This window comes from Anguilla rostrata, chromosome 4 (assembly GCF_018555375.3).
Source record: "Anguilla rostrata isolate EN2019 chromosome 4, ASM1855537v3, whole genome shotgun sequence".
Classification (NCBI taxonomy): domain Eukaryota; kingdom Metazoa; phylum Chordata; class Actinopteri; order Anguilliformes; family Anguillidae; genus Anguilla; species Anguilla rostrata.
The window spans coordinates 16091524-16118922 of record NC_057936.1 but is presented as its reverse complement, the minus strand read 5'-3'; the positions used below and the strand labels follow the sequence as shown (position 1 = coordinate 16118922).

The 27399-nt window shown below is 41.5% G+C and overlaps 1 protein-coding gene and 1 long non-coding RNA gene across 3 annotated transcripts in view; both read right to left on the bottom strand.

The window, feature by feature from the left end:
• The window catches only part of LOC135252643 (cadherin-7-like), an 86992-nt gene that overhangs the window by 5275 nt on the left and 54318 nt on the right, over positions 1–27399 (bottom strand). Inside the window, exons 5-11 of the mRNA XM_064330963.1 lie at positions 22687–22854; positions 20456–20643; positions 19107–19360; positions 17908–18044; positions 13708–13829; positions 5491–5608; positions 4258–4509 (exon numbers count right to left, since the gene is read on the bottom strand). Of these exons, the coding sequence (XP_064187033.1) occupies positions 4258–4509; positions 5491–5608; positions 13708–13829; positions 17908–18044; positions 19107–19360; positions 20456–20643; positions 22687–22854 (1239 nt within the window). The remainder of the gene's footprint in view (positions 1–4257; positions 4510–5490; positions 5609–13707; positions 13830–17907; positions 18045–19106; positions 19361–20455; positions 20644–22686; positions 22855–27399) is intronic.
• LOC135252644 (uncharacterized) lies at positions 1994–2623 on the bottom strand. 2 transcript variants are annotated; one of them, XR_010329449.1, is made up of 3 exons: positions 2611–2623; positions 2383–2504; positions 1994–2068 (listed from the first exon to the last, which is right to left on the bottom strand). It is a non-coding gene; the product is annotated as an uncharacterized LOC135252644 (long non-coding RNA). The 2 variants fall into 2 exon arrangements; XR_010329448.1 differs by lacking the exon at positions 2611–2623 and having other exon boundaries at positions 2383–2514.

Sequence of the window (27399 nt, the reverse complement as noted above, 5' to 3'; positions counted from 1 at the left end):
TCATCCTCCTTTTGTGCAACGTCTGCTTCGCAGTGGCTGGGCCCAGTCGCAAACTCATAAAGAAGACTACTGCCAAAGACAATAAGAACTCAGCCATCAAACTGAAACCCCGCCTTATGCATACTGAATAAAGTCTTGAATTTCAATCCATCTCACACACACCCCCACCCCTAACCCCCCAACTGAATTTAATCCTGGACTACTATCCGTACTGAATTTCACCCTCTAGTTTAACACAGGCACACCTAACACACTGATTATAATAGCAGATTCTGTCATAATTTTGCCACTGATAATTTGGCTCATAACTGATTGCAACGCTCACAGATTGGGGGTAGAAAATTGTAGGCTGACTCAAGGCTCTTCACAGTGATTCAGATCTTCAACTCCTCAAAAGCTGAAGCAATATAATTCTCTTTGTAAAATGAGCATTGGCCATACTGAAAATAATATTAACACAGAACTGCTACAATATAGATCATTTCCATGTTGTGCTTGCACCTATGTTTCATTGTCTTGAGTAAAAATTGGCAAAATAGTGGGTGGACTGCACATAATATCCATTTGAATATCTATTTATTTTGAACACTAAGTAACACAATTGCACAATACGGGTGCTATAGTCACTGTAAAATGCAACTGTGAAATTTGGTAGTAACTCATGGTCATCGTGAATGAAGGCATGTCCAACTCTATTTCCTTGAATTGCATGACTAGAGACTGTAGTGCACCTGCAGTGCTACAGTCTCTGTTTTATGTGCTTATAAGCATCTGGGTAATACACTTTTTCCAGTGTTGTGCACTTTTGATCACACCACTGTGTTATTCTGTTAGGTAGCCTACCTTAAAACTGACTACTACAATTACTGTAAACTCCACACTGCATTCTGATATAAAGAAAGACCAGAATAGAATCAAAAAATTCACAAAGGAAATTGAAGTTTGAAGGTCACTGAAAATGAGTTTAAAAAAACTTTTCTAGAGAGATGCCAATTACTGCTGGTCTGATTGTAGGTCAACTTAATTTAGTTTAGTCTCTGGCTAAACTAAACAGTGTCTATTTTAAAATGAAGTAACAGTAATGTAACAAAAATCATTGTTCAATTTCTTTAAATTTGCAGTTAAGGTAGCAACATGAGTTATGAAAATCTTCATTCCTTATGCTTGTCTCTATGGCAGAAATGTTCTACGTACTGTACATACATGCATTCATTTAACAAATTAATATCTTCTCCTGTGTGTAGAAATTGTTTCTTTGTCTCAATCAATTTTCATCAATCATGCAGTCTCATTTCCCTCAATGAATTGGTAAGGACACCAAAATAGCAGAATACACATCAAAAGGTCATCTAAGTGAGTTGAATTGCAAACAAATTATTTGTTTATAATTTCATTATCAAAACCAAATGTTTTTTTTAATTGACATACCCCCCAGTACACTGCCCAACCTATGCTGATGCAAGCATGTTTATTGAAGACTGTAAAACCAAACTAGACAAAAATGAAAAATATTCCATGTGCAGAGGACAAAATCAGCAGTATTATACAGGCCTGTTAGCACTACTGTTGTCATTAAAACAGGGCTCTAAGGGGTTAAGACTATTCAATACATTCAATGACAGCTGAATAACAGGCAAATTTAAAAAATAAGAAAAAATAAAAACAGCAGTTTTAAATGTAGTTAACATGTACTAAGTTGAATAGCTCATAGCCTGGTTTGAGTGCTCGTGTTTAGAATACTACAAGCCTACCTTCACACAAGTAACCTCTCACCTGACCTCACTCCCCCTCAATCTCACTCCGAGTCAAGCCCAAGGGTAATGTGGAAGCAGAGATCATGATTTTGCACCGAGAGTGACAACAACCTTTGCAGCAGCTGTCGCAGGCAGAGATGTGTTATTTAGATTCTTTAAATTGCCTCTGGGACAGTTCCTCCCTTTACGACAATGACCGACCCAGCTTAGTTCCATTACAAATATCACACGAACAAAGATACACTTCAGCAGGGTACTGTATTTGCCTTTTTTAAAGTTATGTGTCATGGCACCTTTCTAAACTGGGGACCTGCCTGTGAAAAAAAAAAAAATTATATGTACCACTATATTCAGAGGGTTTTTAAGGAATGAATACTTACAAACTCATAAAGGTGCAATATTTCATAAAATAATAGCACAGCTGAAAAAAATGACCTTACATTAAACAGGCCTGGGTGATGATTGCATGATTTCTTAAATTAAAATATAGAAATCCTTTTCAGAAAAACACAAGTTTCCTCTTTCCTCCACATTTCCTCTCAAACTCTGTCCAACACCCCCCCCCCCCCTCCCCCCCCCAAAACACCACATTTGCCAAGACAGAGTGGCCTGGGAACCCCCTACCCACCTTCCCAGACATGATTTACCAGCCCCAAAATAAATTGGCTTCTCCGCATGGCAGTGTAATCTCTGTGCTCTGGGAGAATCCGAACCACAGAAAAGCCCTCTTTCCCAAAAGCAGGATGCATCCTAGTGGAAAAAATGTTGCAGCACTCCCTAAGATAAGTAACAATAGCCAACCAATAGTACTACAGGCCCCTAAGTATGGAATATAGAAAATAATAACCACTTTAACCTGATGTTGGTAGTTCTTTTAGTTAAATCACGGAACCAGGAACTGGAAACAACTTTCGATCTATCCGCTCTGTAATGGCCGTCAGTGAGAATGAACAAGAGCCAGGGAGAAAGAGAACTGAGAGCCACTGCAGTCTTTTTATTACCTTCTGTTCCCTCCTATCAACAGAACAATGCAGCAGGATTGCAATCTGCTGATTGAATGAGGTCTTATTAGAGACAGATTAAGCACTGGAGTTGGGTGGCAGGATAAGAGGAGCGGTTAGCCGGGTTGCAACAATACACAAAAATCTTGCTTTGGAACATACTGCGGTATTGACTTCACGGTTTGGTCGCATTTTTGTCGAGCAGAAGAAAAACTAAACGCAATTTTAAACTAAAGTATAAAATTGCTTTTCATTTCTTAAGAAAATGTCTCTCACCAGAGGGAACTTGGAGTTCTTGAATTTAAGTTCTGCACAAAGAAAAATAAAGTTCAACACTTGCTTTAAGGCGAGACTGTAACTGTTTGGGTCGCAGTGTGAGTGAACAATTCGGTGTGAATGCATGTACCGTTGTAGCCCTACCATAGACAGATACCCCTACCAGACATAGATTTTAGGAGCAGGAAAAAGAGAGGGATGGGCATTTAGTTATGGAGTGTGGTTTACTAGAGGCCACCCGTTTTCAGGTTGATACGCCCACTATGGAACAGATGCACAGAGCCGACAACAATTAGAGGTGTTTCATTACAGCAGCTGGAAGTGATGTTTCCTGCTGTTTGTCCTAATGCACATTAACCTTTTTTAGGGCTTAAAAAAACTTTTAGGAGCAAGCTTTCACAAACACCTCGGGGAAGGTGTTTACTTGGATGTTCAAATTATTTCATAATTGTCTTTGTAACAGTATCTATGTTGTTAAATGCCTTCTATAGGGTTTGTTGTCAGCTCATAGTGCACGCAAAGCTCTAACTTGATTCCTTCAATAACAAATATAAGGTAAACTGTGGATATTTTTCAGAGAAAATACCCCTAAATGCTTTTCAATCTTTTATAGCCAAATTTTATATTAGGTCACTAAGTCCGTTGAATCTTGCTGATTATTGCCGCCACACAAGGAGTAATGACAACACACAATTCAGTCAGTAATTAACAACTATGTGCACACTAGCTAATTAATCACTTAACTCAAGTAGAATTATAGGTTGGCTAATTACAACAGTTATTGAACCATTTACAAAAAAGGTCTGGTGTCTGTCTAGGACAGTGAGAAAAATCCACCAGAAAATCAATACAGTGCCCGGTGTCTACCCAGCAGAGCACGGCATTACTGCAGATCCTCACAACACAATTGCACTGTGACAGACAATTCATTCAGCAAGTGGTCACGCAATCAATTCATCAATCAACTGGCCGTCTAATAACACAAAATAGCACTTGTGGAGAGGATCTAGGACAGCCAATCAGCTAATCAGGTGCCTCTGTAGCAGACTGACGGACACTAAACAACGCATGAACTAATGAATCAAAACGATGAAGCAATCAAACTCTCGGCACTATGGAGACGGTTGCCCACCATCAAGAATCAAGAACCGCTAACTCAATCCAACAACCAGTCAATCAATCAAATGGTAAATGAAGGAGCCAATCAGCACGAGGTTGAGCCTTACCCAGCAGCGTGAGGACGCAGGCAAGGATGGCGATGAGGGCGCCGGTGCTCAGCCCGGCAGGCAGTATGTACGCTTCGGCACTGCAGGACTGGGCGAGGCCGTCCGGGTCACAGTCGCAAACCCGGATGGACAAGGTGTTGGTGCTGCTAAGAGAGGGGCTGCCACTGTCCAGGATCAGGATGGGAAGCCGGTAAAGGAACTGCTCCTGGCGTCGAAATCCTCCCCGTTTCGTCAGGATGGAGGCTGTGTTGTCTGGGGAGAGCGCACGGCATAAAGCATTCAGTGATGTCACAATGGAGGTTTGCCGGTTCAAATCCCATAGTCATTAATTGTCACAGTTTACCATTTATAAGACCATTTCCAGCTAATACCTGGATACCTTAAAAAATAGTACAAATGTTTTGCAGAGCATCAACAGATGGATGATCATTATAATTAAACTGTTCCACCCCTGGTGTTAATCTCACAAATATGTTCAGTTCTCTACCACCTGGCACATAATCACAATGCAGAGAATCAATTTTTCAGCCACTGTTTTTCATATTATTATTTTTATCAGCATGCGCATGTCATTAAGGGACTTGGAAATGTACAACACACCATGCCTGAACCAGGCTTTTTAAGAATTTTCTGTGTTCATCAGACCTAATCCACACCCTTCTGTTTTTACTTTATATCATCTCATTTGAGACTTAAGATTTAGAGGCTGTGATACTCTCTGACAACATTTCATCATATGTGCAAAGACCTTTGACTCTAATTTCGACTCGTGCTGCTTATTCCACATTTTACTACATCAGCACTTGCAAAGCTGGCAGAAGTCACCCCTATGGAGACACGTGCCCCCTGTCCTCATGGACGTGCGGCCTCATTTGTCACTGCACAGGGGTCTTGCATGTTGGTGCACTATGAGCCCCATAGAGCCCCCCACCAATGCTCTTGATGTAATTCAGATAAAGGGATCTGGCTCCCAGATTGAACAACTGCACATAAGACGGACCGAATCCCCCTCTGCTATTACTCTTTCATTTCACCCCACCTTTTAATGTATTGATTTATTTCCTCCCTCTCTCTTCTGTCCACTACCAATGCTAGAGGCATTTCTTCTCCTCTGTATGCATGCAAAAACTGTACCGAACTGGCAGCACTTATGACCTGCAGGCTTTAATCGATTTAAACTGGCAGGGATTAATATTTATTGGCAATAAATAAAGGTAAGGAAGGTCCACGTACCTTTGTTGTCTCTGAGGGTGAAGTTGAGGTTCCCAGCAGCCTCTGCACTGAGAGCGAAGAAGAAACGGTGTCCGCTGGGCGGCTCATCTTTATCCACTGCGCTGATGGTTTGGATGACCTGACAGGACACAGCAGTAATTCCCAATTTCACACCATGCCACAACTTTGAGCACTCGGATCAAAAACGATTTCAGCATTTCTTATTTTAGAGAAATAATATATATACTGTATATAGGGATGCATGATGATATTGGAGTCATAGTGATATCAATCAGCACTGGCTGATTAGCTAAAATAATGGCCAAATGATGGGCTAATATAATGGAACAGTGTTAATGTTATTAACATGCCACAGTGCCATGAAAAAGTATCTGCCCCCTTCCTGACTTCCTCTATTATTGCATATGTGTCACACTGAATGATTTCAGATCTTTAGACAAAATTTAATATTAGACAAATGGAACTTGAGTAAAAAAAAATATATAAATATTATAAAATTATTATTTCATTTATTTCAGGAAAAAGATATCAAACACCCATATCACCCATGTGAAAAAGTAATTGCCTCCTTAAGATTAATAACTGGTTGCACTACCTTTAGCAGTAATAACTGTAATCGAACGCTTCCCATAATTTGATATCAGTCCTTTACATCACTGTGGAGGAAGTCAGGAAGGGGGCAAGTACACTTTCATGGCACCGTATGACGCAGATATGCAACGATATCACTGGTTGAGTATAAAATTGAAAATTCTGAGTATAAACACAGCTGTAAGGGTGATACAGATGTTTATCACAGTCAACCACCAGGTGATAATATAAGCAGATTTTGCACTTTATCTGTGGTGCCCTGATCTCTGTGTATTCTGCAGGTTAAGTATAGAGCACACCACTATCTCAAAACGTGGTCTAAGCACAGACTCAACCTACGACAAAGATCTTATAGCTGGGGGCCATCACTGTGGGTAAAATATACAGGCTTATCTTATTTTTTATTTTCATAAGTGTTAAAATATGACCGTGTGGTTATCAAGATATATTATCACCATATTTTAGGACATGAAGCATTTACTCTGCAAATATTGAAGTTGCCTTCTGTATTATAGATCAATGATATTCACAAAATGTTATTTTGAACATTTTTGAATGATGTTTTTTTTTCTTCATAAAATTATAAAGACCTATATAGATATATGTTAATTTTGTATTTCAATTTACTCTTTAATTACCACTAGAAAAAATGGTCCTGTGAATTATTTATTACTCCCTGATAAGGCAACTCTTCTTGTAAAATTTCTTAGCTGCTTGTCGTTATCGTCCCCTTACAACACGTTTTAACTAAGAAATACTCACCTATGAGCCTAGAGTAGATCAGTAGTGATCACCCATCTAGGAACTTGCTTTCAATTACTGTACTTCATGGAATGTATTAATGGCCTGGAAGTTTGAAGGATAACTACATTCATGTTGCTCCAATCACTCAGTTACAGTGCAGTGCCACTAGAGAAACACTGATGTGTCTGTTCTGTGAGGGCCGTGATGTATTTCTAAGAGATTTCATTGTGAGGCTAGGCGAAGTGAGAATTACTCTGAGACATAAAATTACACGCAGACATAAACTTTACTGCTAGCGCATTCCTGTCAGAATGAGGCCCAAGAGCAAAATAAATCGTGGATTTAATGGGATTTTGTGTTTACACACTGCAATGTACAAGAACAAATAGGCATAAGGGCTGTCATGTCTTAATATTAGGTACTACAAATGCTGTAGACAGTAAACACATCAGAAAATAAATAAATACATGAAATCAAAAGCCCAAACTTCCCATACGGTTACAGATCCTTCTATTACCTTCTATTATCAAAACCACAGTGCAAGAAAAAGTGACACAACCGAGTTCTGTCAGCAGCACCACATATACCAAATGGCAACACACCATAACCAGGAAACATAAGGCACACGCAGACAAAATATATTACTACTCTCAAGGTGGAATGTTTTAAAGCTTTGGGGACCTGTTCTTAAAACATACCATCTGTTTATTCGCTCTAATGACAGAACTGTCTGCCGTTGCTTGGTTTAATGACTAAGTCTTCATTGTGGCCATCTTTTCAGTACCACAAAACAGCTACAAAACGCGAAATGGCAGAGGCAACAGAGAATAATTTTCCATCACAATTGAAACAATCTACCAAATTAAGGTGCTAATAGTGAAGTACTTTGTTCAGCCTTCTTCAATTAGCATCAATTGTCATGTTTTTCATTTCATTTTCATCTACAAATTGCATTTTAAGACATGTGATTTTGTAACTCACAAATATAAACAAATATCAATTATACCTTTGTAAAGTGTTCTAAGTGACTTATGTATTAACACTTGTCAGTAATGTTGTACTTTCTTTGATGTAATTCTACATATTATCCTGAGGCCAAACTCATACAGTATTCAAGTCTCAATAGAAACAGTGAAGCTTAGACTACCAAATGGCTTTTGATCCAGCCAAGGCAATTATATTTAGTTACAGCTGTTTCAGATATTTATTAAAACCCACTTTTTAAATGATCATGTGGTCCAGTCTCCCACACAACAGCTCTGACGCTGGTGTGCATTATGAACATGCCTAATATTAATTTACTGTAATATTTCTGGTTAGTCAAACCAAATCTGGTTAGTTTCTATCTCTCTCTCGTTCTCTCTCCCCCCGAAGAGTGCACTGATGAAATTGTCATTATTTTAAAGGCTTCTTAAAACTGCTTTACAGCTTGCAATCAACAGTACAATCAAGTGCCTTTGTCTCCAAAATTGGTCTTCTTAAAGCAATTTGTAACTTAAGTTCCCATTCAGTTTCCCATTTTAACACTAAAACAGCCACACTTTGTCTTACGGCATTTGGGTGTACGGAATATCTGCCAATATCTTAAACATATTTTAAAGAAAAAAATAAAATAACAAATGCAACCATCAGTCCATTATCTATCATTATGCTACCCATCATGCCACTCTCAAATGTAATCTCATAAAACCATTTGATGCAGGCAGCGTTGTTTGAAGTCCATCAAAGGTATTAGAAGAAGGCTTTTTGGTGACAATGAGTGATGACTCCATCAAGACTATTAAACAAAATCCTTTTGGTTGTAATGTGTGAAATGAAGCAATTATCAGTAGCCTGCTAATTGCAGAATAATTGCGGAAGATAAAAGATTAATCTAATCAGATTAATATGATTAATATAAAACCACTATATTTCAGGTGGAGTCAACTGTATAAGTTCATTCATCCAAGTCTGACTAAAATTCAGTTCAAATGTATTTAGCAGAGCCAGTTGTATATTGCACTGCAGAAGAGAGTATGCATTTACCAATTTATCATGGCACAAAAAAAGAATGGATAGCATATGCATCAAAATTAGAATGAAACGGAGATATCTACAATTATTCCTATAAAAATTGATCTTGTTATCATACTTGGTGCTTCCATTATGTAAGTTGAAATGCGTGTTTTACATGCAAAGTTTTTGTCTTTGTATTGAAAAAATATACTTTTTTTTTGTAAAGGTAGGCATAACATTGTAACATGGCAGGTTTTACATTGTTTCATGGTTTATATAACATTAACATACACATCGTACAGTAGGAATTACATTTACATGTTTAACATGCAAACACTAAAAGCCATTACTTGGGCAATACAAGTAGTACAAAACTACCAGCTGCTCTAGTGTTACAAGGCACAAAGGGAAATAAGTAAATGTTGTAGAGTTTGGATAGAGGCAATGACAGATATTTTCAGAGAGCTTGAATATAACTATGCAGCTAATATCCCTGTAGATTTAGAATGTGTAACTAAGATAAATAACTTCTCTTATTGTGTATGTTGACTGCTTCTTGCTTGCAACAAGAATTTGGGTTATACATCAGAGGTGCGAGCATGTTTATATTTTAAGATAACCACTTTATCGGATATCCGTTCAATTAAGGTTATGGAACACATAAGTAAAATTATGACATTTATTGTGAATTCTTGGATTTAACCAGCACCAACCAATCACATTACACAGAATAATGCTGCACAATTCATTACACACAATTAATTCCGAAGATAGGTTAACTAGAGGAGAACACCGCTAATTTCATCCCCCCATGGATTTTACTCCAATTAGCTGTGAAACAATGAGTGGCAGCAGGCTGAAATTGAGATGAGTGTTCATTCTCCCAGTCCATAAGAGCAATCCATGGAACTCTGAGCTCAGTACAGAGACCTCAAGAGGTCACTGCAGACATTGAGCCTCCCTTGAAAGACCATATTCATCTAGTCTAATAGCATTCTTTCTCTCTTTGATTAAAATCCTAGAAATGTAGCCACTTACACTCTTCATTTTTTGTTAATGATAAATAATCAAATCTCTCCCATAGACACACACAAGTCCAATGAGGCTATTCCAGCTTCTGGACTAAATAATCAGAAGAGTGTGAAATCAGTACTGTGTTACATGTATGCATGTATACTAACATAAATGTGTCATCTACACATCTACAAGTAATTAGGGGAAAAACAAAGCCAATGTGCATTAAAAGCCTCCACATGCTACTAAACATTTATTGTCCTCTATCTGCACATTTTACAGAATAAAATGTGCACCATTAGCTACACACCAGAATCCTTGTGCCACATCTAAATTTTCAAAGGCTTACCGCTTACAACGTTGATGCAGGAAGTGTCACGAAATGACACGCTGGAGGAGTTTGCTGAAGTATGTAATGGCTACATCGGTGGAAATGATCACGGCGCGTGACCCTGGACATAAAATCAATTAATATTATGGCAGAGGACAGGCACACCAACAATCCATACAAAGAAGCGTCTCCAGGGATGGCTATTGCCATGCAAGGGGCTTAATTAGGGTGAAAGATGACAGGTTATTAGACTCAGGATCCCTTCTACAGTAATCAGTGTCAGGACAGCGAAGCGGTTGGCTTGTAATGTTATTATTTCTCATGATCAGCGCAATCCGGCGGCCGGTGTCGAGCCCCGGCACATCTGAAACAACCTTGCCGACAGAGAGCGTCCTGGGGGGGACGCGTCCGTTGGGATAGGGCTGCACCTCAGTGTAATGTTTACTCGCGGCGATGGGATAACGCCCCCCCCCCCCCCTCCCCACCCCCCTACCCCAGCCCAATATGTGGCTCAATTATCTCAACTGCTGGGTGGCGGGCCAGAAGCTGAAAAAACGGGGCTTTGCCGACTCGGCTCGATTAGCGAATGCGAGCGGACCGGACCAAGCAGTGCCGGCCCCGCATAATACATTCTGCACACGCGTAGGGCTGAAGGGGTCTCCATGTAAACACAAACCTCATTTCACAGTGTATGATGATGTGACAAGGACAATCGAGGACAAGCCACTGGACAAATGAAGGTCGCTCTCGCTGGGGGGGGCGGGGGGCGGTGGGCGGCGGGGGGGACCGCGGCGCCGATCTCCTGCGTGCTCAGAGATCAAAGGTGAGTGAAACGGGGCGGCCCGCGCCGGTCTCGACCCGCGAGTCAGGCGGAAATGGATCGAACCGCCACCGAGGACACGGCGACACGACTGACATCGCGCTTGACAGCAAGGTCCAGAGCGCGGCGGCACGACATTTGTGCTCTGACACGCTGCCGCTTTACGGTCATTTGCATACCATCTGTTTAAGATGCCGAGCGCTCCTGACAACACAGACTCGTGGCTATGCTTTGATGTGTCAAAGTGACACGCTGTCACAAACAAAATGTTCCCACAGCCTTGAATGGCGAGCGGTCCTGACAAACACAAACTAGTGGCTATGCCTTGATGTGTCAAAATGACACACTGTCATGAAAGAGACAGTTCCCAAACTGTTCCCAAACACTGCCAAAGAGTAAGCATGCAGGCATAAACATGTTGATTTAAGAAAAATGAAACCTTGATGTTTGAAAAGATATAATGACACAGAACTATATTTTTGTAATTGCGTGAAAGCTTGAATGACATGCATAAATTCTTTTGTTATTTTTATAAAAACAACTTTTCTTAGCTGGACCACTGCTGGGCTGTCCTATACACACGGTATGTATGCCGCGTAAGGCCCTGCCTCCCTCCAAAGGGTTCTTGGCTTATGGTCTTCCTCCTACCCCAGTATGCAATCACAATAATCAGATGGACTAATAATCAGTGAATTACAGCAACAGGCAACCCATCACCCAATCACTGCACTCATGACACACAAAGAGAACCGAATACGTAAAGGATGGCATCCAAAATAAATTACAAATCAGGTGCCAAGAAAAGAAAAAAAAGAAAAAGCCTCAGGATTAGGCACGGGCTACGTATACAATATTACCAATTTTTCAATAAATGTAATTTATTTGGTTTGGGTGCCCATTAAACATGGCCATTAGCTAGCTATCTGGAGCACCAGCTGTTCTCAAACTTTGTCTCATTCTAACATAAACGTTTTTAAATTGAGCTTTATTCATAAATACAAATGGGTTTCACAACACACTGTTCTTAGGTATAGCCTCGGCTGCAGAGCAGGATCATATCTTTAGCCAGATTACTTCCAAAAACATCATGAAATAACTACATTCAGAAACCTCAAGTACACATTCAAATCAATACCAGGATATAGCTGTATGTTTCATTTCAACCTTGGGGGAAACACTGCTAGACCACGTAGTCTCACATAGTCAAAGTGTCAAGTCTCACAAGCATACTGGATAGTCTAGCAATTCATTAATATGAAAGCATTGTGCATGACACGTCTCCCTGTATCCCAAACCTACGTGTCTTCTTTTCACAGAAGCTGGCTATAGTAATCTTGCTTTGTGATGTACCCTCAGGCGTCGACAGACCAATGTAATCAAACAATTCACACTGTGTAGCCCGTTTAGAGTATTTTTGACTGCAACATCATCAACAACAACAACATTCATTGTTAAAGAGCATTTAGAGACAAACTTCCTCTATTTGAGAAAATACTCAAACATTCATTCAAATAGTGGTAATAATGTGCTATTTTGATGAAGTTCAGACTACTTAGTTCAGAGGATTTTTTTATTTTATTTTGGGTAAGTGGCACTGGAGAGTTCATCCAACAGCATCTCACCTGTGGCTCCATTGAAGCCATGCTAAGTTGGTAACACACAGTCTGCAATACAACTCTAACCACTTGAGATGATGATGCCTTTCTAATGCCAATCTCATGCCATAGTCAGCTTCTCCCATTTTTATGTCAAAGTAATGCATTTTCTACCTCATCACACAGTGTTTTAATCCTCTACTCACAATGGCTAGAATCAGCTAGAACCATACACTCTTTCCTTCTTGTTCCAGTTGGACCCATTGAAAAGCAAGGCTTGTGCATTGTGTCACTTCCAACAAACATAAAACACAGAGAAAGGTGCAATGCAAATGCTGTATTGTGTGATTCAAATGCTACTCAGTTACATTTAACATTAGAGCTACACAGATATCTTTCGATATTTACTCATTTAATGTCACGTTACACACGTGAAATAGATTTTATGTTGGGTAAAATGGCCTAGAACAGCCACCGATTTAATCCCATATGGAAATTATTTAATTGTTGTAACCTGTTTTTATATTAATTTCTTTTTTAAAAATCTAGATCTACCTGAATATATGCATTCCTCATTTTCTGTTTAGCTTCATCATTTAGATAATGAATGCAACTTCCATATAGTCCTAAGACAATCACGTTTACCCCATAGGTCTATCTTACGTCAAGACACCGCCTCACCAGCAGGATGTGCCAATAAGGAACATTATTAAGTTTTTCATGTCCATTAGCAGGTTAATTAAAACGCAGCTAGCTGTTCCAGTGTTTGGTATTACAGCATATTGCCACTGTGCTGCAAGCTAGAAATCATGGTTTCACTGAATAAGTTTGAGTAATAATGACATGACGTGCAGTTGTTTCCCCCTTGACATGTCTCCAGTGCACTGCAATATAAAATGTGGAGTTCCATTACAGTATGTTTAAAAAAACATCAGCTTTTCGCCAAATGACAATAGATGGCCCGCCACACTGCCCAGCATGCGCGCCCGCCTGCCAGCCTCACTCACTGTGGGTTTGGACACATGTATTCAGCCCACCCGCTCTGCCCGCCCTCAGGAGTGAATATAGAGGACGACAATGAGAGGAGGTTTGACAGAAAGGACAGAAAGGGATCAGTTGTACTCTACCTGGCCCGGCTTGGCATTCTCACAGAGGAAGGTCTCGTACTCTATGGCGAAGACAGGGGCGTTGTCATTGATGTCCATCACAGTTATCACGGCGATGCCCTTTCCAACTTGGGTAGGGTCCTCTGCAATCAAGAAAAAAGGGGTGGTGAGAATATAGATAGGGCTGCATGCGCGCTAATTCATCATTATAAAACTTAGAAAGTCAGTGCTCCAAAGGGAGCACTCTAATTAAGATGCCAGTCAGGCAGGCACCAGGCATTGCTGTTTGAGAAGTGAAACGCTCAGAGCAAGCCTGACGACGCTCTTCAGCAAGCTTGTTTTCATCAGGTTTCCTCTTTTTTGCACATTTTCTATAAATGATGATTCATCTTTTTTATAATGTCAGAAACAGGATAGTTTCTCCCCCAAATCCTTTGTTCATCTTTTTTTTTTTGTCTATTACAGAATACTGTTTGAACTCTCTGTCAACACCAGAACACTATCGGCTACAAGCCGATAATTTAGCTCTGTGGTGCAATAAACAGCACTTTTTTTCCCCCGGCAGGCCTCAGCTGATATATCACAAGAAAATTGAGATTCAGTGTCATGTCAGTGTCGTGTGATTGATGCCCCTATATCCACATTAACAACATTACAATGTCATTTTCATCAGCGTTACTGACAGATTTGACTGCACTAACAGCAAGCCATCTGGAGCATAGTGGAAATGGAGAAAGATATTTTTTTCCCTTACTTTCCTAAAGTGGATCCACGTAGGCGATACTAACACATCGCCCATGTGTGGACCTTATTGCTTGGATGTGATTGATTTGGTCGGATCTCACTTTCTACTACACACCTGGCACATTGCTTTTAAGATGTTTCATTGCGCAACAAAATGGCTGCCTTTGATGGCTGAAACTTGTGCACCTCATTTAAACCCAAGGGGGGATGTCACCCCAAGAGGCCCATTACAGACAAACGCTGAAGCGCTGCGATATCAAGAATGGCTTACCCCGGGTTTACACTGCCATTGTTTGTCTCACCTCTGTCAGGGAAACACAAATGCCATTTTCAAATGCCTGTGAGACAGTCCCTTTAGTACTTTAGTAGGTTGACTCTGCTCCAAAGCACCACTGGCCCTAGGTGATCAGGACCTGTTTTTGTTTGTGCTGTTTGGAGCTGAGCCACCATAAATTTTTTTGTATGTGAATATGATATCACACCAATCTCCTGTTCACTCTGCTGTAAGACCACACCGACATGTCCATATGAACAAACTGCTATAGGTTCAACAGACTAGGAACATCTGATAGCAATTCCACTTTAAGTCATTCTGTGACTTTGGTAATGATTAGGCTCCCCATAGCTCCGGCGTAGCATTCTGTCTGAACCACAGCCTACGATAGCATATCAATAGTCAAAAGTCAATAGCTTTTCCCTCAAGGACAAAACAAAATGTCTGACAAAATGTCATATTTTGAGCTACCCCGAAGCCAAACAAAGTAAATTGTCCAGCGTTAATTCAGCTTTAACAGATACACACGTCTAATAGGTCTCATGTAAGAGTTAATTTAACACTCCACATTTTACTTTGTATCATTAGCACACATACACCTCCAGATTCCAATTAAAATCATTCTCTCTGCTATCATATGTGCATTTAATTAATGTTATATCTCTCCTTTTTGTGTAAGTTATTAAAAAAACAGCTTCAGTTTTTTTCCTGTTTGCTAGTGGATTGTGGTGTAGTGAATTGTGTGCACCTGTTGCTGATTTAACAGGATGAAAGGGGAGGAGAAGGAGGAGGAGGAGACCCTGTGATTAATTATAAAGATTTTTTTTTTCCAGCATGATAGCGGTCGGGGATATGCAGGGGACTCCGTAGCATACGCGAGAGCATTGTGATTACTCAATTATGCCCACAGGACAAAGGAAATTATCTACTCTGACACAGTAATGATAGACAATACACTGACATATGGGCCTCTCGCATTGATGCTATAAAAAAGACAAGTGCAACCTCAGGGCACAGACTTGTATGCGCATCTGCACACTGCAGTGCTGTATGCAGATGAAGGGAAATGTAAGTTATATCCCAGCTTGAATCAGCATGCTCTGCCAGACAGGGGAGATGCTGCTTGAAAAAAAAAAAAAAACACTGCACTATAAATATTAAAGCATTCCGTACACTCAGGGCTAAAACCATCACCAGAACATGAGTGCACATTCCGGTTATGTTGTTGAAAAAGCAGCAGAATGCAACAAAATTTTCTGCTTCAATATCATTTTGATTTGGTTTAATTTAATAATGGATCCACTGCACACAAGCACTTAAAATCTGAGGTCTAAAAAAAATATATATATATAATAGGGCAGGATTTAATGATGCCAATCCTACCCCATTATTATATGATAAGCCTCCCCTTTTATCTGAGGTCTGAAATGTGATTCACAGTTCAGCTGAAAGACACTACATCAGCACATACTCTAACCCAAGTCAAGACCACAACCGCCCCCAAAAAGTCAATGTGTCTCGCTGCCATACATGGCTGAGATTGTGTTAAAACATGGAGTTGGCAGGGGCCACTCTTTTTGTCTGATAGGTAACCTGTGAACTAGTTTAGATGTGGCCAGTACAAATATTTTTTTCATGATCAGCTCACCAGCTGCTTCTTTTAAAACGTCAAAGCCCAGGCTAAATGATAAAATGTGCTAAACCAGTCCACAGGTTACCTATTCGACAAAAAAAATAGTAGCCCCTTGCAACCTCCACGACTGAACACAGTCTCAGCCACAACCTCACACGTGTGGCAGTTCAAGGGTAACTGTCGGATGCATACTACATCCTCGAACATAACACATAACATAAAATATCAGGCATATTATTTTACATACATACATACATACAGTATATGCATGTGTGTGTGCATGTAAAAAAAGAAACATATCTGGTTATATGTTACAAGCCAGGAAGCAGTAGGCATGAAACAGTGAACCTGGAAAACCTTGAAACATCTGCCACGCATGTGAGCACTCCAGGAAACAGGAGAATAAATAACAATTAAGCCCCTTTTTCTGCCCATCATCCCAATCGATATCCCCCATGCCTCCGCCGCGGGCGTCCTGCGAGGGGCCGCGGCGCTCTCCGGCGAAGGTCGGCAGCGAAAGCGCCAGACGCGTGGCGGGGGAGAGAGGGAGCCCGAGCCATCCGAGGGAATTAGGGAAGGATTCAATCAAACCCGACGGCCTCCAGAGGAGCCGCAGAGAACCGACTACTCCCCAACCCCCCCCCCCCCCCCCGAATGCCGAACCCCCGCCCACCCCGGTCGGCTGTGCTGGAAAAGCATCTGTTCTCAGTTTGTCAGATCCGCTTCGCCGCAGAGAGAGATGAGGTGCGGCAAATGAGCCCAACGGTTACCGCAAATAAAATATTGACCGGCGCACCCTCCATCACCCCCACCCCACCTCCCCGCCCCCAAAAGCATCTCCTCAGTCACTACTTCTACACTAAGATGTGGAGTGAGGAAGAGAATGATGAAGAAAGAAGAAGAAGAAAAAGATAAAAGAAAGACAGAAAGACTTCTGAGTAGTATCAACCTTTAGCTATTGCCATAATAATGGATATTGAGGGCTGTTCTCTGGAAATAGTTCCTGGTTCTATTGATACAATTGTCATTTAACAAGTATGCTTTCTTGGATCTTAAGATGAAGTTTCCATATAATAAAATGTTTTGTATTTCAAACCTGTTTTATTTTCTCATGTAATAACTATAAGCACATATTAGATTCAACAGAGCAAGTTTTTGAGACAGATCATTATGTTTGTAAAGCATTGCTTTGCTCTGTGACATGCGATGCATATCCGTCCAGTTACAGAGCACAAAATGCACCTTTCATGACATGCCAATGAGTGTCCAGCCAAGGGGCAGCAGTCACATTTCTGCAGCTCATCACTGAGTGCGAGTCAGCTCTGACTCAGCCTTCTCCCGCGGCTCTGAGCGGCCAAAAAGTCTAAGTGACTTTTAAGTGGACAAATTAAAATTCCCCGTCGCTGACAGCGATAGAGCCGCGAGGCTCCTGTGGCAACCTACATGTCTCTGCATCTTAATGTCGGTGGGGAGGAAGCGGGCCGGAGGGAGAGGGAGGGGGGGTTGGGGGTGGGTTGGGGGGTGGGCAGAGGTCGGTGAAAGCAGGACAAGACAAAGGCTCTGTACTCACGACTTTCCATGGCGAAAATGGTGATGTTGTGCACGGCGTTGACTTCTCTGTCCAGTGGTTTGGCTGTGCTAATGACTCCAGTCAGGGCATCAATGTTGAAAAACCTCTCCAGGTCGGTATTCCGGTCAATGGAGTATCTGAAAGCCCCAGGCAGCATTTAGTTTATTTATTCATTTATTTTATTTTTATTTTTTAAATCTATGCATTTATTTTATTTTTATTTTGTTATCATCCGCCATTTTTTAAATTTTATTCAGTATTCAGTACACATGCATTTGCTTTTAAGTCACAGTTAGTACTGCTTGAATTTAAAACATTCTACAATGTAAAATACTGTATTACTGAATGAACACCAAGGACATGTTTTACTGTTTTCTTCAAACCGGAGTCATTTCTGCCGAAGCTCGTATTATGTGGATTAGACCTTCAGATATTAATCACGTACTTTTCATTTTTTCTTGTTCATAAGGCAGCGAATGTCCAAAGCAAAATTCACAGCTCAGTGTTGCTTAGATTTACTTTCTTTTTATGCCTTTCTTTATATAACATGTTTGGTGTGAAGTCAGGACCACACTTAAAAGTCAGGTCCACACTTATGTTTTTACAATTCAATATTGTACAAGTAACTGGCCCTGAAGCCATTCATGGTGTTAGCCGACATGAATGCCTCTTTGTTGTTGGCACTCTTTCTAGAAAAGAACATGCAGAGGGCAGGGCACAGGGAACAGGTCAGTCGGCTCATGTAAGCACCTAGAGCACAAGCCCTCTGCGGAGTGACGTACCCCTGGTCCAGCGCTGAAGCCAGACCACGGTAGTGTCGGCTGAGGAAGACAGATCCGCCAGCAGCACATAACCAGCTTTAGCGTTTCCCAGGGAGGGAGGATTTCAATCGGTGAGATATTCCCCACCTCATTCTGTAAGAGTGGCTCCTTCTCTCAACTGAGTGCTTGTAAGCTGCCTGTACCAGCAGCATTAAGTGCGCTAATTTTCCAGAACATTCCAGTTCAACTGGCATGGACTCCAGAACCGAAGGTAATGACAACATGCTGACCTTTTTTTATCTAAAAGTACAATTTAGGATTGCAAATAGGGAGTCTAAAAACACAGCGAGGCAAAAATATGTTTGGAAAAAATTTAAATAAAAAGTTGATCAATAAGGATATTTAAAATCTCAGCAAAGTCAGCTGGTGGTCCCTCACCTGATGGCACTGTTGGAGGCGTCGGGGTCATGTGCCGAGACTGTCCCGATGATGGTGCCCACCTTGGCAGCCTCAGAGACCACCATCTTGCTGAGCGGAGAGGAGAAGACGGGCGGCTCGTCCACATCCTCCACCGTCACCCGCACTGTCGCTGTGTCGCTAAACGGGCCCAGGTTCAGGAACTGTGGGTCGATGTGCCGGTTCGTTGCCTCAATCCGCAGTGAGTAGCTGGCCTTAGTCTCAAAATCCATGGGCTATAGATTTGTATATATAAAAAATCGCATATCAAAAAGGTAAAAAAAAAAAAAGCAAGAGAAAAGGAAACAAATGATTCAGTTGATGCACTGCAAATGCAAATCAGGAAGCCTCCCATATAATTTTACTATTTTAACTGCATCGTGACTTTGACCCAATGTTTTTACAGTATCACTTGCTCACGCAAGTGCATATTTCATCCAGACATTCATATTGACTCAGCCTGACAAGAAGGAAACACATAGACTGCTAAAAAAGAGAAAGCCTCAAACGTTTCTATTTTTGTGCTTCGGGCTTAATGTGTTTCCCGTGTTGGAGTTATAAATATCAAATAAATGGCTTTCAGATAGCATTTATGGCAGTGTGACACATTCACAATTGACGGTATGACTGTCCACTCTAGGGTCTTCTTTCATCTCGGCAGGGATAGCCCCAAATGAGAACACTGAGACATGACTTCCGCAGCCACGAGCAATTAATTCTGGCAGTCGCATCTGTTGCTTTCAGCAAGAAAACAAAGATGGGCTATGGGAGTCAATGGCTCTGGCAGCAGTTCAAAGATGGAGGTCACAGATTTAAAGCTGTGGCATTAATAAACTTCCTTTATTTCTGTGCGAATGAGCAGTGCTGAGAGAGATATTTTCATCAGCTTAAATCCCTCAGTGATAGCCGGCTGTTGTAACTAGCGGTGCTGAATCATGCTTTTTCATTTAATGGATGTGTTTGATTTCACACTCTATTTCAACAACTCTATTAATGTTTTTGTGCCATCAAGCCATGTGGCCTGACTAATACCCAGTAATGTTTTATTATAGGTATGCCACCAGTAGTATGCAAGCTCTCTTCTGCTGTTGGAAAAGAAACAACTCCAAACTAAGTTTTGTAAATAAATACATAAATAAAAATAAACAAAGGAAAGGGATCCCAGATAGCCAAGGACATTAAACAATCAAAAAATATATCTCTGTATTTTCCTTCAAGTACTGAGAGCATTACTGGTGATTTATCTATTTTGTGATGGTAGAGCAAAATAGATAAGTGATGGAAAATGATGGATGCTTATTTGCTAGGACCTGGTTACATGCAATCCATACCTTTTGCAGAGTTAAGACTCCTTCCTGTGTGTCTTTGTCAGTGGACACTCTGAACATCCCTAGACCGTCCCCATCCATAATCCTGTAGTCCATTTCTGCATTGGAGCCAATATCGGCGTCAGCCGCTTTTATCTTGACCACCACTGATCCCACAGGCTGGGTCTCTGGCACCGTGTACTGATAGGACTCTGCAAAAAAAAAAAAACCCCAGCAGTTATTGATGAGGCTATTTTATTTCTCTTATCACAGGGCTGTTAAACCCTGTCCATGCTAACCGCAATGTTCATTTCTACCGCTTCTCCACTAGACTGGACCTGTCTCGTTGATGGACGTTGCCTCCCTTCCCACACTCTAGGTTCCTCCCGCTCGTACGGTCACATGTCCTCAAGGCTATTTGTACACATCACTCACTCACTGCTCTGGAGTAATCGGTTGGCAGTCCTCCTTTTTTTTTTTTGGTTTAAAAAAGTTTTGCACGCTGGGACTCGAACGGTCCGAATACTGTAGCGGCCTGGTGTGCTGTTGCAAGAAGAGCGAGGAGCGTGGAGCAAGCGCTTTTTATTTACAGGTCCATTCATCATTCGCATCGCGCTTATTGCTGTAGGGCCTCCATGGCTTCTCTCTGATCAGGAGTACTTGCACTGACAGACTCGTGCTATACAGTTCGTGTGGAAGCGGCGCACGTCCATGGCCAGACGAATTCATTTTCATTTCACCTGCCCCAGGTGTTTATTCCTCACTCTACTTCCTTTGGCTCTGGGAAACTGAATTTACATTGCCCATGAATGAGAGTGGATATCTCAACACCTTGTCCACCTTTTCCAACACCTAAGATAAGTAGACAATGCAGCTCTGGTCTTCTGGACCTGTACAGTGAAGTTGCACAGTCACCTGGAATTCTGAACCTCCGCAAACCAGATTAAATGCTCCTCCTTCCCCTAAATAATATTCATAATATTATTATGCCCAATTGCAGCAGTCACGTTCATCTCCCTGTTATTTACCCCAGCGTTTCGATCAGTCATGCTCCCTGTGCTAATTTCCCACCGACGCTGTTCGCTTGTGCGTAATCTTTGTGATGGCTTTTTAATTCGCCATGGAATGAATGGCTGTTCTTTAAAAGACAAAAAAATGTTTCCTTTAGCGGGGCCCCCACCCTCCCGCAGCCGGGCCCACAATGTTTGGACCACCTTGCCTCCGGGACTGGATTCCCAGTCTCCCACTGCTCACCAATCGATTCTGCCCAGAGACCCCGCGCGCATCGCACAAACCCATGTCACAACATGTCAGCACTTGGTTAAAACAGTGTTTTTCACTTCTTGAGCCAAACTGTTGTACTTGAACTTCAATGACTGACTTCATTACAGTTCTGTGGTTAAAACTACTGAGGGTGCTGGACTATTGGTAATCCACATTATCACCACAGGGATCTTGTTCTTTTGAATCCAGACACGTAGCCTGGTGGCCATTAGAAGGAGGTTACATAGGTTGATGGCAAAAGTGTCTGATTGATCCATGTTATCAAGCTCTCCTAGAAAGAGCCTTAAAGCTTTGACTGAGACAGAGCAAAGGCCTTTACTCCTGGGGAAAATGTGATGTGAAGTCTTTGCCTCAAACAGTGACTATAAAAGCATCTTTTGCTGGCCATCAAAACCACAATGCACCAAAGGATAATTTAGATCACCTCTACAAAAACAAAGCTAAATGGGTGATGGATCAAATAAATGTATCAAATATAAATCTGGTAAAAGGATCATGAAAAAGAAAAAGAGTGGGCATATACGTCAATAATATGCCACATTTACCCACATTCTCCTCAAAACACAGCTCAAAATAAAAATGTCAAAATGTTACTACACTCGCCCACTCTAGCCAAGAATGTACACCGAAAAGGGGAAGGAGGTACTGTACTGTAGCTAAGAATCATGAGATTAATCCATCTTGCCTCCTTCAGATAGATGTTGTCTCAGAGTAAAGTTTTACAAGGTGAACTCACATTTCAGGGAATTAGTGACAGGGACAGGAGGCAGTGTTTATCGATCTCTAAAATGGGCCCCACACAGGTCAAACAGCATGCGAGTATCGTAAAAAAGATTGGTTTTAAAGTTGTTAACAAAAAATAAAAAAAAAGAGCAGGGCGCGATTCGCGTATAAAGCCTGGGCTCAGTCGCGGGAGCCGGAGGAGCGGGGCATCAGCGAGCGACGCGGTGGGCGGGGAGGTGCGGTCTTACTGCGAGAGAAGCGCGGCGGGTTGTCGTTCACATCCGTGAGCGTGACGGTGACGGACGTGGTGCCCGACAGCCCCCCCATCTGGCCCACCATGTCCTTGGCCTGGATGACCAGCACGTACTGGTCGCGCGTCTCGCGGTCCATGTTGGGGAGGGCCGTTCTGATTATGCCTGTCGTAAAGAAGAACGAGGGCAGGAGGAGAGGGAGAGAAAAACAGTTTTTTTGGTCATCATAAAACTGAAAAAAATTGTGTGATTCAAATAAAGAGTATCGTACTTTTGTACTGTAGACAGATTTTGAAATATGCACTTTTATCACAAGAGTGTGTTTATGTGTATAAATTTATCATACAGTACTGTATGCACATATTCATACATACCATTTACGCTCAACTCAAAATTGTATAACATTGCTATATTGAATTAAAAGGTGCTCTAAAAAGAGCACTAATTAGAAGGCATGAAGACACTGGTCACACCTTTTCTTGCAGGCGGAACCCCTCCACCCTAGGTCCCTATGTGGTGTATGCCCACCCCCCTGATAAAAAAAGTCAAATTGAAGCAGTAAACCCCATTCCTGGCAGGATCAGGGCCTGCGTTAATTTAAAAACTGACAAAAGGCAGCGAGCAGGATTTATCGGTTTGTACCCCCTACCCCCACCATCTCCCTTAATAAAATGCTGAAAATTACAGCACACCACAAAGAGTTATAAATCTCACGCCCACTCGTTGCATCCTTTTGATATTTCAAAAGGGAGCCGGACCTGTGGCTGCATATGGTCCGCGGCACACTCGTGGCAGAATCCGAGAAAATCCTGACCCTGCCCCATTTTTCTGAAGGGGGCACGGCTGACTTTCAAGCAGGCATCCGTACGCTGCCGCCTTCCTTTCATAGTTAATCGACTGTTGCTCTTCTCAGCGATTTCTTTTTTATTTCCGTCCTTTATCTTTGCGCCGATGCCATAGAAACCATTTAGATGAAAAGCACTGCCGGCAAATTTACCAAATTAAACAATTATGGGAATTACACAGAGAGCGCCACTGATCTCTTGCTCTTTATTCAAGACCTCTGATACGGAGCGAGGGAATCGTTATGGAGACTGTCAATAGAAAACAGCGCAGGTTGTTTCCCCCACGGTCCCCCGCCCTCGGTGAGACCGAATAGGTGATATAGAGCTCATTAAAGTGCATGCCGTTGACTGCGACAAAGGAGGGTGGAGGGGGGGGGGGTGGTGGGTGAGTGAGGAAGGAGAGAGAAAAGAGATGAGAGGGGAAAAAACAGAGCCCATTAGGCTGTGTTAAAGCATAGCGTTCTCAAACTAAGAAAAGATTACCCACTCTGTATGATTCTTACCTCAACCTCTATAAACCATATACATCTTAAATAAATCCTAAAACTGTTTGACCCCATGGACTGTAAATAATGCTGTTTATTACAGATGAGGACAGCAACAACCTTTTCCAAACTTTTACCATGTTCAAAGGCAGGTGGTTTTCCAGAGCACAGATTTAATATCTGCATCAACCTTCAAAATGAGTCAGCATCCATGATATAGCATGTGTACCTTTGCTCTGAAGAAGCAGTCCTCTGAAAAGTATCAGCACTGGTTCAATAAATTTGATTTTTTTAAAAAGGGCTCTCGTGCTGTCTTAAACTTTTCAATTCATGTAATAATATTTTCCCTGGATATGCAACCCTTTGTTGCAAGTTGACATTTTGGTCCAATGATGAGTTCCTGTGCCATTTGTTTAATGTATTTTCACTAACCAATAGCTTACTTTCATACCAGAACACCTTGCACTTCTTAACCACATCCCAGCACATAATAGTAGCTTTATCTGCTTGGGTTACACAAAAGAGCAACAATGTGTGGCTGTGCTCCTCAGGAAAAAACAAAAAAATGTTATTGCATGGTTGAAAGGGAAATTTACGTAATATAAATGGCTAGCTTTAAATAATAGAGAAGACTTAAATTCTTAAGTGATAATATGTTAATTAAATATGATTATAAAAGCAAAAAAGATTCAACACTCTCAGGATCATGGGGCATTGTTAATCTGACATCTCACCCCTACATCCCTGACAGCTGCTCTGCTTTTTGTTCATATTTCCTGCCACGTCTTTTAGAAGTCAAAACACCGATAGCTTGTGGCTATATCTCCGCGCTTCCATGCCCCTTGTGAAAATAACTTTCTCGTTCCTGCTCTCTTGCAATCAGGTCCCCAGCCCATGCTTTTTTTCACATACAGTACCAATCCATCTATCTATCCACCTGTCTGTCATGTGCCTATTCATCTCTCCATCAATCTATTCTTGCTGTTTTTCCAGTGTTGCCCAGGTGCCAATTAAAGAGTATCTGCACAGATCCCGTCTCCTTTGTAGCTGTGACACCTGTGAACCAGCTGAAACCTTTTAGACAGCACACCACTTCCACCCAACTGAGGTTATTCCCATCTGGAGACGCACGGACTGCACACGAATTTCATAAGCAAACCGTCTAAATTCACCATCAACGTTTTTCAACAAAGATTAAAACAAAGATGGGGCAAAATTTAAGAAACAGCGACAGCAAAATATGAACAGCACTCAGGAAAATGCTCTCTTCATAAAAAAATGAGAAATGTGAAAAATTGAGAGGTGTACGAAAAAGAGCTGTCAGACAAAACGTTTGCTATGTGACCTATAAACAAATGAGCAAAGCCGAAGATAAAATAAGATAAGCACCTACAGTGTTTGCCTGAGTCACATAAACCCAAATATCTTTTGATTTCATTTACAAAGCATTTGTGGATCAGCCTCTGCTCTTTGTGCATAATACAACCAATGACTTTATGATTATTATTGTAAAATGTGTTCATTTTCTTTTTCGATTTCGATTTATTTTGTATCTATTGATAACCTAAAATGAATGTTCACTTCTAAATAAATACACTCAATGACCACAGTAAGGTTGAGAGTCTTGAGGAAAGATGGTTGTGAAGTCATAGTGGGCCTGCTTGATATGTTGAAAACGGCTTTGTTTGAGTTGGATATTACATGCTTTAATGATGCCAGAAGCCTTGACCCTTGACAGACTCACACAGTGTTACCAATACAGCTAGAAAGCTCACAAGGCTTCAATGTTCTGTGGTGCTGTCAAAGAGAGTGCTGAGTCCCTGTCGCAATTTTCACTCGGTTTTGCTTGCGCCTTTAGTCAGTCTCGGTGAAAGTTACTGATTAAACTCCCAGCCTGTGCATCACTGTGACACGCTGGTTTGCCTCCAGTGCAAACCCTATATTTATTTACCTGGCCCAAGTGGCAAACATGGCCACCATGTTCCGCTATCAGCACACAAATGCTTGACATGCTGAACCGCCCCCAAAATGTATGAACACGTTGAAAATTAATTTGAGAGCATGATGCAGGCTGGTATTAACTCCAGATGGAGAAAGGCACGTTCAGAGCACCGGACTCAGAGAAAACAAATGAGGATTCATATTTGAATCAAGCGGCCTGACAGCCATTTCCTGTGCCCTCAAACATTAATTGCCGCAGTGGATGTGTTGGCAACGTATACACTAATCGACCAGCTTGTATAAGAATCACTGTGATACACAGCACAGCCACCTGTGCTCAGCTGCAAGGCACCTTCTCCCAAGCCGTTTCGTTATTTCTGTCACATTTATCAAGGATTGGGTGAGCAAGCTCACATTTTAATGTGATTCCGAGGGTCATCCTGCATGTGACACGCCACTCACCCCAGCAAACGAGCACCTCCTGCTAGCATTCTAGGGGGGGCACCGAAGCCTGCTTCAGATGGTGCCGGCAAAGCCCTTTGCTCCGAATCCCTTCTCAACCTGAAACACAGCTGTTGTTTTCCTGCCCGGGTGGCATCGGGAGTGGTCTTTGCAGTCTATTTTTAACCGGAGTGATTAGCCATTGATCCAAGCAACAACCCGAGTAGAACTAACGGCAATGCTGAGTCACACCAAATACGCAATAGGACAAACAGTTAAAGACCATCTGTAGTTTGTAAGGGAATGTTTTAAAATGTTCTTACAAAAATGAGCTGTCCAATTTTAATTATTCATAACATCATCCATAATTTATTTACTGGAATAATTGGAAATAGACGGGCTACGGAAGGTGCAGACAAATGTGGAATACACTGTATATATACTGTATATGTTTATACAACAGAGGCATGAGAAGCAGGGCAACACAGGACGTCTTTGTTTTATCACATTCTAGACTGGGATATTAAATAAACCCTACCACTAGAACATGTCCTAGTTTAAATTCACCATATTTGTATTTGACTAAGGATGCAATCTAAAAACAATCCCATTGTTCAATGCAGTCCTTAATCTCCATTTCAGAATTGATGTATGCGACCATCTTGTTTACATGTCCTGTGAGTCACCCCTCAACCCATCTGTGCTGCATAACCTAAATGGATTAGCTACTGCAATCCCATTGTCCTGTGTCTAAAAGGGCATATGTTCAAATGGGATTATTATTATTGAAGTCATGCTAGTCGAAAATCCTCCATGCTTGGCATTTGCTCTTCTATGACAAGATGACATGGCCAGCAAGCCAGCTTTTGTACTAATAGAACACATCTAAACAGGATTGACCTGCTCTCACTTTTTTCTTTGCTGGTCTCTCGTCTTCTCATTATTCGAGTATTTCACATTCAATTAAACAATCTTTTTTCCACACGATCGGAGCAGGC